This window comes from Myotis yumanensis, unplaced genomic scaffold (genome assembly GCF_028538775.1).
Source record: "Myotis yumanensis isolate MYYU_CA2020_CCGP unplaced genomic scaffold, mMyoYum1.0.hap1 SCAF_9, whole genome shotgun sequence".
Lineage (NCBI taxonomy): Eukaryota > Metazoa > Chordata > Mammalia > Chiroptera > Vespertilionidae > Myotis > Myotis yumanensis.
In genome coordinates, this window is record NW_027223760.1 from 83,712,888 (window position 1) to 83,727,464 (window position 14,577).

Here is a 14,577-nt window from a genome sequence, read left to right on the forward strand (position 1 = left end):
TAGCCCTTAGAGAGCCCCTCGCGTCCTTTCCTGGAAAAGCCAGAACCTCAGCAAAGGTCCGGGAATACGTCCTGGGGTCTGGGTGCCCGTCACTGCGTATGTGATTGGTGTGGACTCTGGACCTAAGAAACGCGTCCACTGACAGCGGAACTGACGCGCACAGAGAAGCATCGCCCGGTGCTCTCCAGGGGAGAAAGTCTGGCGAAACACGCAACTTCCCGGGAAGCGGTGCCGAAGGAAGGGCCCCCCCGCTGTCAGTGTCGGGCAGTTCTGCAGGGACCTCGCTACTCGGCACAGCCGCTGGGAAGCCAGGAGCCGGATGGAGTCGTTGGCAGGTGGAGCAGTGGCTGTTTCCCCAGCACGGGAGGCGGCCACATTCCTGAATCCTTTTCCTGAGAGCCGTGCGTCCACGGCACCGGGAGACGTCAGAGTGACCAGCAGCCTGGGGGCAGGATGGCTTTCTCATGACAGGATGGCCCCCTCGCTCATCGTGGCCCCAGCAGGCGTACAGCCCACCTCTGTCGCCGAGCATTCCTCACACAGCGGAGAGCAGGCCGCCTTGAAGGAACAGGCAGGCGTCGCCGGTATTTTGTGGAAGAGCCACACTGAAGGGGCCAAAGAGCCGCATGTGGCTCATGAGCCGCGGTTTGCCGACCACTGCCCTAAAATACCAACCTGCTCCCCTGAGCGTCACAGGAGGCAGGACAGGGCAGCCCCCCACGCTCCTGGGACTGACGAGGATGCAGGAGAGATTCTGTTGTCCGTCAGCGCCACCCCGGACGCCGTGAGCTGAGGACGAGCCCGGGGGGAAGGCGTGCCTCCTCCCCGGCCGGTGCCCGTCACCTGGCTGATGTCTGCCTGGCCCCTCAGCCACGGGGTCTGCCACGCCCCATCCCGACCACCTGGCAGGCGTGGCCCCAGGCCGCAGCGTCACACCTGAGGCCTGACGGGCCCTGCTTGCCACTTAGTGCCTGTACGCCTTCACGCCACGGGACAGCACGTGCCTCTCGTTACCAACACACGGAAACAGGAGAGACGGCCACTGTCGCTCACCACCCTCCCACTGTGGGGAGGCCCCGTCTCCTCCACGGGAGAACGCCCCGGTCGCCTGCAGCGCCTGCCCCGTCCCGGATGGGGTGGTGACCTTGACCCCACGGTGACCCTGGCTGACCTGCTCGCTCGCTGGGAGGAGCCGCTCCTTTCCTGGCAGATTTTAAGACCCTCACCCCAACGGTCACAAGTGAACAACCACGAGTGTTTTGGGAGCCTCCTCCTTACGGATGACCAGGAAGGAGGTCAGGACGGAGAGGGGACGCCTGGGGCTCCGGGACCCCAGCCCCTTGTTCCCGGGTGAACTCCGCGGCTGTGCTGGCAGGACCGTCACCGGCGTCCACAGCGCGTGCTCACCGGCGCCCGGGCCCCTCTCGGGGCCACTTGCTGAACTGCGCATCCGGGGCGTCTCCGAAGGTGAGTCAGGCCTCCCCTCTCAGCCTGCACTCGGGCCTTTCCTGCTGGAGTCTCCCTGAGGCCTCCCACCCAGAGACCGCCCTCCCCGCGTGCTCCCCGCCCCTCGGACACTGCGTCACCGCACGGGGAGGGGGGCTTTGCTGCCTGGCACCTGTCTCCTCCCGGAGAGGGGGTGCTGGGCTGCCTGGCACATGGGGACACATCCACGGACACAGAAGAGACCCCTGGACCCGACACTAACTACACGCGCTCCCCTTGGGGAGGGAGAGGGTCTGAGCCCAGGAAACCCTGCCCTGCTCCAGGGGCGGCCCCTCCGATCGGTGCCGCCCGGGAGGTCGTGAAGGAGCTGGTCTGCAGCCTCTCTCGGTCCCAGGGCCTTGCTCAGGGGAGACAGCCTGGTGGGCATGGGCGGCCCCGTGGGCAGGGCCAGGGCCTGTCACCTCTGTCCCAGGCCTCCTGCAGGACAGGGGCCCACCCGCAGGCCCACCGCCCTCCTCTGGCCGGGAAGAGTGGGGCCACCGGGTCATGGGAAACAGCGGGCTGCTCAGGGGGCAGAGATCTGATCTGAGGCCGTGCTTCACGGCGGGAGCTGAGGACAGGGCGTCCTGCTCACTGCGACGCAGCTGGCCCTCCGGCCCTGGATGTGCTGGCCACAGTGTGGGACGGGTCCTCCCGGCGGAGGGATGACGGCTCCCGGTGCGGGAGCTACACCGGGCCCAGGGGGTCAGGGTGCCCTCAGGCCCTGGATGTGCTGGCCACAGTGTGGGACGTGTCCTCCCGGCGGAGGGATGACGGCTCCCGGTGCGGGAGCTACACCGGGCCCAGGGGGTCAGGGTGCCCTCAGGCCCTGGATGTGCTGGCCACAGTGTGGGACGTGTCCTCCCGGCGGAGGGATGACGGCTCCCGGTGCGGGAGCTACACCGGGCCCAGGGGGTCAGCGTGCCCTCCGGCCCTGGATGTGCTGGCCACAGTGTGGGACGTGTCCTCCTGGTGGAGGGATGACGGCTCCCGGTGCGGGAGCTACACCGGGCCCAGGGGGTCAGCGTGCCCTCCGGGGACAGGCGTCCACCCATCAGGACAGGCCCTGGTGAGGGTCATTATCACCTTTGCAATGATGGCTACTGAGCTCCTGAAACCCTGTGTGTGGCCAGGAACGTGTGTGGCCTGACAAGCCACACAGACGTGTATTGGGGCTTTCTGGGCATTAGTGTGATGCCCAGTAAGAGTACAGCTAGGACATCCTTTAAAACAGCGGTTCTCAGCCTTCTGGCCCTTTAAATACGTTCCTCATGTTGTGACCCAACCATAACATTATTTTCGTTGCTACTGCATAACTGTAATGTTGCTACTGTGATGAATCGTCATGTAAATATCTGATATGCAGGATGGTCTTAGGCGACCCCTGTGAAAGGGTCGTTCGACCAAAAGGGTCGCGACCCACAGGTTGAGAACCGCTGCTTTAAAAAGACCCACTTACCTGATGGGAAAGGGGCAGGGCCTCTTTGGAAATACTCTCGCCGAGGTGGGACTTCCTGTGCGATTTGCCCACCCACCTCCCCTGGCTCATGGGGAAACCGCAGGATGACCGGGACACGGATGCCACCCAGTCATCAGGGCTGCACCCGGGAGCGGGCCACCAGCAGGGAGGGCTCCCTGGCCCCGCCCGCGCCCGAGGACCTACCGGAGTGCGTGCGCAGGTGGCCGGTGAGGGCATCCCGCCGGCGGCAGGCGTAGTTGCAGAGGTGGCACTTGAAGGGCTTCTCCCCGGAGTGCAGCTTGATGTGGCGCAGCAGGTTGCCCTTCTGCGTGAAGGAGGCCCCGCACTGGCTGCACTGGAAGGGCCGCTCTCCTGCAGGGAGACAGGTGGTGAGCGCAGGCCCGGCCCGGGAGGACCCGAGGGGGCGCCCTGGACGGGAGGGGGACGCAGCCTGGTGAGAGAGGGATGTGCCCTGGACGAGAGGGGGACACCCTGGACGAGAGGGGGACGCGGCCTGGACGAGAGGGGGACACGCCCTGGATGAGAGGGGGACTCGGCCTGGACGAGAGGGGGACACGCCCTGGATGAGAGGGGGACACGCCCTGGACGAGAGGGGGACGCCCTGGACGAGAGGGGGATGCCCTGGACAAGAGGGGGACGCGCCCTGGACGAGAGGGGGACGCGGCCTGGACGAGAGGGGGACGCGCCCTGGACGAGAGGGGGACGCGCCCTGGACGAGAGGGGGACGCCCTGGACGAGAGGGGGACGGGGCCTGGACGAGAGGGGGAAGCCCTGGACGAGAGGGGGACACGCCCTGGACGAGAGGGGGACGCGGCCTGGACGAGAGGGGGACGGGGCCTGGACGAGAGGGGGACACGCCCTGGACGAGAGGGGGACACGCCCTGGACGAGAGGGGGACGCGGCCTGGACGAGAGGGGGACGCGGGCAAGAAAGCTGCTTCCCACGGGCCAGCGACGTCCCCGGCTGCAGGTTTGATCGCACGTCAGGCTCTCAGACGCAACCTGCCAGCCCCTCACGCTTCACTGGTTGGGTCAATTTGATCTGAAAATCTAATTTTTTCCCCTAAATCAGGACGGCACATCACAATGCAAATTCAAACTCATTTGAATAAAGTGGCTGCAACGTGCTGTGATGAGGAACCGCTCTTCCTGATCAGCAGTTTTGGAATAAACCAATATCCAGTTCTGCGTGTTGTGGCATTTGGTGGGGCTTTTTAATGTGGCTTTTTTCAAAAGGGTCTTTAAAATATGCCACTGAAGCAGCAAAATAAAAAGGAAACTCATTAAAAATGCATTTCAGGATCACAAGTTCATTTCAGCGTTACATTCTTATATTTAAATGAAAGGCAGTTCATTATAACACTTATAATAACTTCTTTTCATTTACATCTCCCTGTATTTCCCTTTCAATTTCTTCTCCATTACCTGTCTGTCCCTTCGCAGGCGACCAGGAAGGAGACAGACGGAGAGAGAGCGCGGGGACCGGCAGGAGGAGGAGGAGCCGAGAAAAGGCGGCGTGAAGACCGGGATGGAAACTCCGCATCGTCCGAAAGCCCCGCGCCACCTGGCCCGGCAGTGCCCAGCGAGGCATCTCCGCTGCCCTAACTGCGAGGCCACGGCGGGGCCTGCCCACAGGTGTGGCAGCTTCACTGCGGATACTCGAGGATGCAGTTTCGTTGTGACTCGGGTTGTCTCCGGGCGGGGCCGTGGGCGGGGTGGCCAAGGACGGGGTCGCGCTCTGCTGTGTGGGCAGCGCACGCCCCTAAGTTCTGGGCCCAACAGGGGAGCAGCGGGCACCTGGGACAATGCGGGCGCTGGACTCGGAGCTGGGACCCGCCACTCAGCGCTCACTTTCACGGTGAGGCCCGTGTCCTGTTCGGGAAACACGGCAGCTCCCCCAAAACAGATGCTCTATGTATGACCACCCAGCCTGGTGCTGAGCTGCCATTAAACACGCCTGGCGCTAAGCTGCCATGAACACACGCCTGGCGCTGAGCTGCCATGAACACACGCCTGGTACTGAGCTGCCATGAACACAGGCCTGGTGCTGAGCTGCCATGAACACACGCCTGGCGCTGAGCTGCCATGAACACACGCCTGGTACTGAGCTGCCATGAACACAGGCCTGGTGCTGAGCTGCCATGAAACACACCTGGTACTGAGCTGCCATGAACACAGGCCTGGCGCTGAGCTGCCATGAACACACGCCTGGTACTGAGCTGCCATGAACACACGCCTGGTGCTGAGCTGCCATGAAACACGCCTCCTGGGAACAGACTTTTCTTAGGAAAACGAACCCGTTACGATGCGTATTTCACAGTCTTCCCAATGGGCTCACATGGCGTGTGCGCCGTCCTGTATCCAAAGTGACCCAGCCGCGGCCTCCGTCCCGGTGAAACCAGCACCAGTGTCTCCCCCAGGCCGCGGGGCACCCGGCGTCACAGCGCCACCCTTTCTGTGGTGAGGCGGGTGCTGCTGTGGCCGCCGGAGCTGATGCGCAGTGACGCCCACTGCAGCCGGGGTGGGCGGGGGAGACCCTGACACCAACCAGGATACGTGAGGCGCGCCCAAACCCGTCCGGACGGGACACAGAGCGGAGAGGGTTAGCGCCAGCAGGCGGGAGCCAGGGCGAACGAACTAGAACTGACCCTCGAGTCACAAGCCCATGAGCAGGGGGGCCAGGCACCCTGAGGAGCGCCCACCAGAGGGAGCATGTCACTGTCTGTCAGGAACACCCCGGCCCTGCTCCCACACACGCGTGTGCATGTGCCTGTGTGACCCCAAGGAGAGAAAGGTCCCTGCGTGCAGGGACACCCAGCTGTGCCCGGGGACCCTCAGACTGGGGGTTCTGGAAGGACAGTCAGTCGGAGGTCTCATGCGGTGGAAATGCTGGAGACGGGGATGGGGGACACTCCAGTGACACGTGTTTGGACGACCCACAGCTAGAGCCCTCCCCGTGGACGAGGCACTGGCTCCTGAGGTCTGCGGGTTGTGGGGGGCAAGCCCAGGGGGGGCCCTGCCGGGAGCCGGTGTCTCAGTGGAGACACACAGGACAGACCCTTGGCCTGGTGGGCGTGGCTCAGTGGTGAGCGTCGGCCTATGAACCAGGAGGTCAGGGTTCGATTCCTGGTCAGGGCACACGGCTGGGTGTGGGCTCGGTCCCCAGTGGGGGGTGTGCAGGAGGCAGCCAATCAGTGCTTCTCTCTCATCCTTGATGTTTCTCTCTCCCTCCCTCCCCCTTCCTCTCTGGATTCCATAGAAATATTTAAAGAAAAGGAAGGACAGACCCTGGGAGCCGTGTCCCCTCCGCAGAGCAGGGCGGGAGGGAAGCTGGCGGCCGTCCCGAGAGGGAGACCGTGATGTGCCTGCGGCTCTGTGTGGCCTGCGTTTCGCCCCCTCCCTCCCCCCGTGGCCAGCTCTCCTGGACGCCGGTTCTTCCTGCCGCGCTGGCACGCGTGTGACGCGGCCCGGGACTCACAGAGCGCGCTCCGTGAGGTGACCACACAGCAGGGTGTGGGCTCCAGGCCCTCTCCCTCCCGGGGGCCGCGGGGAGGGGCCGGCCTGCAGTCAGATGGACGCAGAGCTGGACCCGTATCCCTGAGCGGCCAGGCCATGGCGCCCCCTGCGGGCGGCTGGTGCTGTGGGGCTGAGGGAGGCCAGCTCCCCAGGCTGCCTCTCCGCGCACTGAGCCGGGAGGCGGACTTCAACATCCTGCACTCAAGTCGAGTGTTTAGCCCCCGGACTTGGTAGGAAGGCCGTGCCCTTTGAACCGCCGAATCGGGTAAAGACGCAGCACCTGCATCACACGCTTCCTGCCTGACCCGCAGGTGCTGCGGTGGCGGCCGAGTCCGGGCAGCACACAGCCCCGTGTGCCCTGGGGCCTGGCCCCTCCCGGGTGGGAACAGAGCCCCCCCCCCCCCCCCCCCCGCAGTAACCTGGGCACATTTTTTATCTTTTCTGTTAGAAACCCCAGCGTTCAGAGCACGGTGCCTGGCGGTTTCCTGCCCTGCGGCCTCTCCCCACCCACCACCGAGTCGCACCTGGACCGGGAGGCGCTGGCCGGGCCGCGCCCTCACACCTGCGTTACACGTCGAGCCTGAGCCCGGCCGGCGTGTGGCTGTTTGTGGGCCGGTTTGATTCCCGGTCGGGGCATGTGCTGGGGTGGTGGGCTCAGTCCCCGGTGGGCGGCGTGCAGGAGGCAGCGGTTTGGGGAACAGCAGTGTTTCTCTCTCTCCCCCTCCCTTCCTCGCTCTCTAAAAATCAATAAAAAATCGGGGGTGGGGGGAAGCCTCTGAAACTCGTCACAGGGTCTCTGCCCACCTTTCTTTGGGAAAAAAAAGAAAGAAACGGAGCTACACCACCAGGCAGTGAAGTGTGGTCTCCATAAGCCGCTCAGACGGCACCAAGACGCCACGGGAGCCCCGAGAGCAGGCACCGGGGCAGCCGCCTGTGTGCGGGCTGCAGGGTGGGGGGGGTGGGGGGGGCGGGGGATGGGGCGGGTCCTGGCTTCTCGGGCCCTGAGCTCACTAGGTTCACCTAGTCCCCAAGGAAGGGCCCTCGGAAATGCCCGTTCGGCTGTGCCCCTGCCCCCAGCAGACGCTCGGCCCGGCCAGCACCCAGGCCTCCTCTGGGCCCAGCAGGCTCGGCCTTGTCATAGGCGCCGAGCGCCCGGCTCTCAAAGGTTGAGACTCAGGGGCCGGTGGAGAGGGTGCGGGCCTTTTCTGCATGTTCCACGCAGATCCCCGTGCGCAACGCCTCTGTGCAGGCCTGCGGGTCACCCACGCGGCCATGTCCCTCCCTGTCCCGTGACCCCTGCGCGTCTGCCTGTGAGCGCCATGGAGACGGTCCCTGGTTCTGAGCGAGGGACTGGCCGTGGGAGAAGCGGGCAGCTGTCAGCCCGGGCCGCGCCCCGCCACCCCGCAGGCCTCTCCAGGGAACGCGGTTCCCTGCACCGGGCGGTGGAGGGTGGCGGGACTGACCGTGCACCCATTCATTTAGGAGGCCGTGCGCGGGAGTCAGGCCCCACACGAACCATGGGGAAGTCTCTCAGCTGGGAGGGCGACTCCTGCACTGGGGGGGGGGGGGGGTCCGTCACAGTAACCACTGTCCCCTCCCCGCACCTCACTACACGGGGCGGAGGGGAGGGGCCCGGCAGCCGTCCAGCGGCCTCACCCACACCCGGCCTCCCCGGGGACTCCAGGAGTCAGGGACCCATCGGGAAAAACAAAGTTCGCTCACTTTTAAAATATGCATTTTTACAGAAAACGAATGCTGCTTGAAAATAAACATCTCCCCCAGATGCACGACCGATGGAAGACATCATCCTAGAAACGGCCCTGACTCAACCATGACAGTCACAACGCCGCCAACACCTGCCCTTCCCGGACAGCTCCCTGGCCCAGTGCCCGGGGGTTCCCCCAGGGGACCCGCACGAGGCGGCCTCGCGCCCAGGACTCCTCAGGCACCCGCCCTGTCGCTACAGCACGTCTCTCCTCGTGGCCTGTCCCCCCCGCCCCCCCCCCCCGGGCGTGGGGCTGACGCCCGCTCCGTGACCACCTGCTGGGCCAGCCCCGGGCTGGGCAGACTCAGATGCTCTGCGGCCACGGGGCTGGCACATGGACTGTTTTGTCCACGTTTACGGCGGAGAGCAGCGTTTCTGTTCAAGAGACGGGGAGGCGAGGCACAGGCAAAAGCACCCCATTAGTGGGGACCGGACAGCGGAGGGAGAAGCAGGTGACGGTGGGCCCCCGGACCGAGTGCTGGGCACAGGGGACTCTCCCGCCCCCGCCCCGGGGTGAGCGGACGCGGGCTGCCGTCCTCCGTGGGGGCACTGCACCTCCCTCCCCCGTCGGGCTCCCAGGCCCCAGCAGACGGGGTGGGTGTCGGGCCGGTCCAGACTCTGAGGTTGGAGACGCTGCCCTGAGCGGGAGGGGAGGGGACTGCGCTTTGGGAGCTGTCGCTCGCTCGGGTTCCCGCACACCCAGCCCTGACGCTGGGACGTAACACGTGTGCGCTCGGCCGGCTTCTCAGCGACGGTCTAGGTGGAGGTTTTGGGGTTCTCATCCCTGTTTGTGGGGTCCCGTCTCGCTGTCTAAGGGCGACTCCCTGCACGTGAACTTCACGGCACCCACCGCCCCACTTAGAGGGCGGGACCCGGACACGCCGCCGCCCGCACCGGCCTGAGGCTGCCAGCCCCGGTTTCGGGCTCTGGTTTCTGGGGTCGGCCTGGCGGTGAGGGAGCCCCTTTCCCTGCAGCCCCGGGGGGAGGGGGGAGGGGGAGGGGGGGAGGACGCACCCCACTGGGAGCCTCCGCGGTGCCCGCCTTTCCGCCAGCTGGGCCCCGGCCCTGGGGGACGCGCCAGGCCTTACCCGTGTGGCTTCTCTTGTGCACCATGAGCACATTGGGGCCGATGCACACGATCCCACAGACATCGCACTTCAGTTTGCCGTTAGGAAGCCGGATGCCTCCAGCGCCGGACAGCGCTCTGCCGCCCGGGCCGCCGTGGGAGCCATTCACGTCCTCGCCCGCGGCGCCAAGCACGCGCAAGTCCTGGGCACACGCCTCCCCATTCATGTCACAGGCACGCCCACGCTCTTCATCACTCTGAGCCTCTACCTTCACATGACCGGCTGAAAGACACAACACAGGCACTGTCACCGCCGGCGGCAGCGGGGCCGGCGCCCCACGCGGATGGCGGGGACCACGGCCCTCCCGCCTGCCCCTCCGCAGGTCCCCGTGGCCGTCCGCAAGGGGAGACGACACCTTGAGGTTATTTTACTCAGGGAAGGCGGGGCCTCGCCCTAAGCAGGGTAGGGTCCCCGGGTCGCGGGGACAGCGTGGAGCCTCTGGGGAGCCTGCGCCGTCTCCACGGGGGGCCCGCCCAGAAGGTGAGGGTGACCCCCATTCAGCGTCAGGGCCGGGGCCGGGGTGTCGTGTGGCCAAGCCCCTCCTTACCGCCATCCCGCAAGTATTCCCGCAGCTCTCTGGAGAGAAGACTGACAGACAAGTAAGCGATGGAACACGGACCCAGCTGACGGCCGCCTGGACTTGGAGACCCAGGAGTGAGGGTGGCTCCTCCCTTTAGGCCCCTCGGCAGGCGGCGGCTCTGAAGGGCCTGTTTCTCTCCCCGCCGCCCCCAAGCAGCTGCCAGACGAGGGGCTGAGTCCCAGCAGCTCAGGGAGCAAGGACAGCAGACAGGCGGGGAGCCGTGTGCGGGGCCCCAGTGGGTGCTGCTGCCTCGGCCTCCCGGCCTCCCTGGCCTCAGTGCTGCCGGCTACCTTTCCCGGTGGAAGGGAATTCATCTCCACGGCCCACGGTCCACAGTCCACGGCGTCTGCACCGAGAATAGGCGTAAAGCTCAGGCCTCCGACCACCAACACCTGGGTGATGTCTAATCACCACCTGGCGGGCTCTACGGCGAGGCCAGGGCTCGGCGCACAGGAGCGGCGGTGCGGCCAGTTCTGCGTCAGAGGCGGCCCGGAGGCCAAGCTGCCGCATGGGGGTGGGGGGTGGGGCCAGGGCTCCTGGGGCTGGGAGGCCAGGAACCGGGCCTGGGGGTGGGTGGTCCCCTCCCTCGTTCCTCCACTGGGCTCTGTCTCCCGCATTTACCAGGTAGAGGCCTCCCTTCAGAACTGATTCGCTTTCCCAAAGTCCCCGCCAGCAGGTGGCGGGCAGCACCTGCCAGAAATGCCCGCTTGCTCTGGCCACTCAGATGGACAGGCCTCGCTGCGGCCGCGGCCGCTCCTGGGGACAGTGCGAGGGGCAGGCGGGCAGGGGGCAGGCGGGCAGAGGGCAGGGGGCTCCGAGTTCCTTCCTTTTTTTTTTTTGGTGATTGAGAGCACATTCATTACAGCTGTGGACCGTGAGACAAGGAAAGGCTAGGATAGCAGAGGCCACAGGCGAGCGTAGGCAGGGCCCTGCTCTGGCCCTAGAAATGTTACAGGAAGGAAGTGAGCCACGCTGGGCTGCGGGGACTCGCTGAGCAGTAAAATGACAGCCACAGACGCGGCCCCGGGGGCTGCTGTGGCTCCCGGGAAAGCCTCGTCTGGAAGCAGCCGGAGAGAGAGACTCAGCGGGGCTTTGGCTCAGGAATGTTACAGCAAAGGAGCCGCGACAGGGCTGCTGGCCGCGCACTGAGAAGTCGGGGCAAAGGGGACCCTGGAGACAGGGTCAGAGGGGAGCCTAGAAGAGGGGAGCCCAGGGCAGGTCGCTGCTCGCTGCCCCCCTGCTTGTAAGTCTCCTGGGGGCCCCGAGAGAGGAAAGTGACGGTGTGGTGTCCTGTGGCCAAGCAGCGTCCAGGGCGGAGCCACGGGCCACCCGGTGTGGGCTCTCAGATGACCTGGGCCCTGGGCTGGGGCCGCGGAGCCGCCTCAGGGTCTGCCAGTGGCTGGCACGGGGGAGTCCCTCCATTTATTTTTATTTATTTATTTTTAAAATATATTTTTATTGATTTCAGAGAGGAAGAGAGACGGACAGATAGAAACATCAATGATGAGGAAGAATCATCGATCGGCTGCCTCCTGCACAACTTAGGCCTGTGCTCGTGACCGGAATCGAACCCGGGACCCTTCCGTCTGCAGGCTGAAGCTCTATCCATTGAGCCACACCAGCCAGGGTGGGAGTCCCTCCATTTAGAAGAAATTAAAAAGAAGGTAAGGCCGAAACCAGTTTGGCTCAGTGGATAGAGCGTCGGCCTGTGGACTGAAGGGTTCCAGGTTCGATTCCGGTCAAGGGCATGTACCTGGGTTGTGGGCACATCCCCAGTAGGAGGTATGCAGGAGGCCGCTGATCGATGTTTCTAACTCTCTATCTCTCTCCCTTCCTCTCTGTAAAAAATCAATAAAATATATTTTAAAAAAAAAAAAAAAAAGAAGGTAAGGACGCTCTCCTGAGAGGAAAGACGTGGGGTGGCCGTGCCCCTTTGAGAGCCGGCCCACACTCGCGTGTCCGGCCCCAGGGGCACACGCTCCGATGGGCGCGGAGCAGGGACCCTGTCAGGCGAGAGGGGCGAGGACAGCGTGAGGGGAAGCCAGCACGACGTCACCCTCACCCCAGAGGTTCAAGCAGGAGACCAGTGGTTCGTGAGGGAGGGACCTTCTCCTGGCTACGCCCGGGGACACGAGGTCTGAGCTGTAACAGAACCAGACCAACAGCAGGCTTCACAGGAGCCCGGCATCCACCAGCTGAGATGAGGGGGCGGGGGGAGGCTCCAGAGCTGAAGAGGCCCAGCCCATGGAACGGGCCCAGGACCCCTGTCTGGGCTCCTGGGAAACGCAGACAGAACCGGTCTCTGTGGCGAAGGAGAAGGAACCGTGAAAGTGGGAACGGGACGGAGGCGCCGCGTAAGCCAACGCCACACACGCTCTGTCAGAAAGCGATTCTGAAGCCGGCCCCACGGGAGGCGTTCAGGCCCCGGGATGGCCGCGCGCACTGTTTTCAATGAAGAACGAAGGAAGACAGAGCACTCCTGCCTCAGGGCGACTGGCCAGTAAAAATCCCGCGGAGGGGACACTGGGACGCGGCTGGGAGGAGGGCAAGCAACGAAAGTGTGCGAGGAGGCGACAGGCAGGCGTGTGTGAGCGGCTGCAGAAACGGCGACACGTGCTGTGACAGAAAACTCTGATGCTAACGGACGACCCCCCGGACCCTGTGCCGGAGGGTTATGAAAAGTGTTGAGCATTTTAAAGGTGAACCAAGCCATTCATTACAATGTACACCATTTTAAGTGCAGGTTGTTTTCTTTCCGTTGGACGGAAGTGTGATCAGGGATAGTTTAAGCCTTACTTCATGTTTCAGGCCTTTTAGTGGGATGAAGTCGGGGAGAGAGAAAAGAGGAAGCGTATGAAACGCACTTCCTCCGGCGACGAGGGACGCACACTGGCGGGGAGCCGGTCCGGGGCTTACACAGGTGATGTCTTTAATTTTTAAGAAGAAAAAGGGAAAAGAGGTGCTGAGGCGTGAGGACCCTTCTCCAGCATGACCACTAGGTGGCGGTGTTGGCCCAGAACAGTTTGGTTGCTGTTGGGTGGGGTGCAGTACAGCCAGGGGGCCAGGGGGACAGTTAAGGTTTGGGCACATGGGGGAGGGGGAGAAAGAGAGAGAAACACGAGGACCTGTGGGCCCATTTGTGTGAATACGTGGACAGGCAGCGCATCCACACACACACCACCTGTCGCGCTGGAGCTGCAGGGCTGACATGGAGATGTTTCTCACTCGGACGTCTTCACCCGAGGACCCGCCTGGACGCTCCTCCCGCTCGAGCCTCACGCCCCCGAGTCAGCGACGTGCTGAGGTCGTGTTATCTGACTCGGAGATGCCCGGACCTCCTAACGTCGCAGGCGTGTGACCGTCCACCTCTACACTCACATGAGCTCCCTGTCCCCGCACTTACTGCCTCACACAGTCGCAGAAGCACACGTGCACAGGCACACACGTATGTAAACATCTTATACACATGCGTGTCCATCCCACAGAAGTAAACATCGGGCTGGCGTCTGAAAGCTGGGCCAAAGGAGCATTCGTAGGAGAAAGCCCGCTGGACCCTTGTGAACTGGGAGGGCAGCCAGTCGGGGCTGCGAGGGAGGCTCTGATGTGATCAACCCTTTAGGAGCCTAACGGTTTCTGACAACAGGATGCCGGGACCTCGCTGCCCCTGTTCCCGACAGCGGCCACGTCAGAACCCCCCCCACCCCCCCCAAACACACACCCCGCACCGGGGCAGCCCTAGCGGGTGCCGCTTCCCAGTCACAGCATCAGAGGACGGACTATTCCAGGCTCTGACGCTGCCAGTCCTAAGGGGCCACCAGCTTGAATCGCTTTGAATATGCAGCTCCCTGTGCACCTTGAAAAGCACTCTCCATCCCTTCCCACCCCCTCAGGATGCTGCGAAACACGAGTGTCATCTCATCCCTCGATGCCTAAAACTGAAAGATGGAAGGACATCTGCCTGGGCTGCCAGCTCAGATCAGGAGCGGCCCGCGGCGCCAGTGCTGGTGCTGCTCCGCCCGCGGCCCGCGGCCTCGTCTCCTCTCGGTTCTGAAATGAACACTCTGAGCAACGAACAGCCCGCGCCTGCTCCCGTCCTGCAGGCGTGGACGGCTGCCCTCGACCGCAGGCCGGGCTGCTGGGTGGTGACAGACAGCCCGGCCATTTCCTCATCTCCCCGGCAGAGAGGAGATGACCCACGTTAGTAACAGCACTGCGAGCGGTGTGTGTGTGTGTGTACGTGTGTGTATGTACGCGTGTGTATGTGTGTGTGTGTGAGTGTGTGTGTATGTGTGTGTGAGTGTGTGTATGTGTGTGTGAGTGTGTGTGTGTGTATGTGTGTGTGAGTACGTGTGTGTACGTGTGTGTACGCGTGTGTGAGTACGTGTGTACGTGTGTGTGAGTACGTGTGTGTGAGTACGTGTGTGTGTGAGTATGTGTGTGTGTGAGTATGTGTGTGTGTGTGAGTGTGTGTACGTGTGTGTGTATGTGTGTGTACATGTGTGTGTGTGTGAGTATGTGTACGCGCGCGCACGTGTGTGTACGTGTGTGTACGTGTGTGGGGGGGGGCGGCGACTCCGTCCATGCCACTGTTCCGTGTGCCACTGCTCACACGCCATGTCGCTACA

General features: G+C 63.9%; 1 protein-coding gene across 6 annotated transcripts in view; it reads right to left on the minus strand.

Moving 5' to 3' along the window:
* The window catches only part of IKZF1 (IKAROS family zinc finger 1), a 79,189-nt gene that overhangs the window by 16,599 nt on the left and 48,013 nt on the right, over window positions 1–14,577 (minus strand). For 4 of the 6 annotated variants that reach the window (XM_070424849.1, XM_070424846.1, XM_070424847.1 and 1 more), the window contains exons 4-5: window positions 9,334–9,594; window positions 3,149–3,316 (exon numbers count right to left, since the gene is read on the minus strand). In XM_070424849.1, coding sequence (XP_070280950.1) covers window positions 3,149–3,316; window positions 9,334–9,594 — 429 coding nt within the window. The remainder of the gene's footprint in view (window positions 1–3,148; window positions 3,317–9,333; window positions 9,595–14,577) is intronic. The other 2 variants (XM_070424851.1, XM_070424850.1) reach the window with 1 other exon arrangement.